We start from the raw sequence: 1892 nt of genomic DNA on the forward strand, positions 1-1892 counted from the left end.
GGTGACATTATCCGCTACCTGAAATCTGGTTGGCCCATATCCCTCATTTTCATTTCCTAAGACTTCACAAAATAGCGCTTTTGCTTCCTTGTGAGAATTATTTGGTCTATACAGAAAGACAAGAGGATATTCATGAATTGAACTCCGCTTAGTAATCAACCAATTAAGCATTCCTTAAATGTTGCTGCAACATACCTGTATGATAGCCACTCTAACTTTACTGTTTTTCTAGGTGCTTTGCTAATTGCCAGGACCATCGCTGTAATCCTTCCATTATGAGATAAGCTTGAAAGTCTGGCCATTATGAGATAAGCTTGAAAGTGAATATGCGAAAGGGAACTACAAGCAGGCCCGCTTGGTTTTGTACAGAGTTATGCAGGTTAAGAAGATATTATATTCACTCACAATTGCTTGTTAACTTTCTCATCTTCCTTAGCTTTACTGAACAATCATACGCTGACGATGCATCTATTTTCCTGCAGATTGGAGGTGTCACTGGTCTTGCACTTGCTGCGACCTTGTTCCTTGGGTTTGGATATTTGACCTTGCTATTTACAGATGATCCATCAGTTCTAGATATTGCGCAGTCTGGAGTCTGGGTAAGGAGAATTATAAGAAGTCAATACTTTGTTTCTCAAGTCTGAGTGATCTTATATTCACTGAATGAATGTGGAATTATTGCAGTTTGTCACTATTACTCAGCCAATAAATGCTATTGCTTTTGTGTTTGATGGGCTCTACTACGGTGTTTCTGACTTCGACTATGCCGCATACTCCACGGTGTTGTTTCTATCCCGCTACTGGTGTTACCGATTATAGCTCCAACGTTTTCATCTTAACAATGTCGATGTATTGGCCATTTTAGCTTTTTGCCGGGGTCGTCTCCTCAGCCTTCCTCCTTGTCGTTGCTCCCAGCTTTGGTCTTGGTGGTGTATGGGCTGGTCTTACTCTTTTTATGGGTCTGCGAGCAATTGCCGGGTTCTGGAGGTAATTCCTTGCTCTTGTTTCGGTAGGAATTGTTTTAAGATCATGGCACTGCATGGCTTTGTTATACCAAGTCCCAGACTTGGATTAGAATGAAAAAAAAGGATCCTTATTCTGGAAAAGAAAATCTGTCAATGGCTTGAGCGAACCCTTCTAGTTTTTCAGGTTAGGGAGCAAAGGTGGGCCATGGGAAATAGTCTGGTCCAAGACTGATTAATATACCATGGGAAATAGTCAGGTTGGGGGCCATTATAGATTTATTTCTGCGAGTTGATCTAACATTCCCTATAGAAGCTGACTGGCTAAACTTATGTTTGGTACACCAGCATAGTTTCTTGACTAGCACTCGTAGGTAACCATAAAAAAAGTTCAGGAATTCATATTCATGGCTTAAACATGTGAAAAGCACCTTACCAAGAGATTTAAGTCTACACAAAGAACCCCTCGTCATCATCCAATTCTTCTTCTCCCAAAGGAGCAATGTGGCCATCATTTACATAAGCCTCATCATCATCCGTATCATCATCAGATTTGAATTGAACATCTTCAAACTCAACAGGTTTTATATTTGTTATGACTGAAACATCAACGCTTGATCCTTCGTCATCATTTCTACTCCAACTAGTGATCTCTTTAGGTAGTGTAATATTTGGCACTGTAATTTCTACATCTATGACATCCATTACATCCGCCTCACCACCTTCATCGTCTTCAATAGCTTCATCAAGGCCTACACCATTTAAAACAGAAGGAGCAAACAAATTGCGTGGATTCATTTTAATAACAGCTGCCCAATCAGGGTTCTTCACATCTCTCACATAGAAAACCTGTTGAGCTTGGAGGCCTAGAATGTAAGGGTCCCCCTTGAATCTGTCTAGAGTAGTGTCGAGTTCAATAATTCCATATTT

The 1892-nt window shown here is 40.5% G+C and overlaps 1 protein-coding gene across 1 annotated transcript; it reads left to right on the forward strand.

Annotated features, from left to right (window-relative positions):
• Positions 1–373: 373 nt before the first annotated feature.
• LOC123441716 (protein DETOXIFICATION 44, chloroplastic-like) lies at positions 374–1618 on the forward strand. Its single transcript, XM_045117994.1, has 5 exons — positions 374–379; positions 483–599; positions 685–780; positions 866–987; positions 1544–1618. The coding sequence occupies exons 1-5, from the start codon at positions 374–376 to the stop codon at positions 1563–1565; spliced, it is 363 nt and encodes a 120-aa protein (XP_044973929.1). The 3' UTR covers positions 1566–1618.
• The last annotated feature ends 274 nt before the right edge of the window (positions 1619–1892 follow it).

This window comes from Hordeum vulgare, chromosome 3H, assembly GCF_904849725.1.
Source record: "Hordeum vulgare subsp. vulgare chromosome 3H, MorexV3_pseudomolecules_assembly, whole genome shotgun sequence".
In the NCBI taxonomy this organism is placed as follows: domain Eukaryota; kingdom Viridiplantae; phylum Streptophyta; class Magnoliopsida; order Poales; family Poaceae; genus Hordeum; species Hordeum vulgare.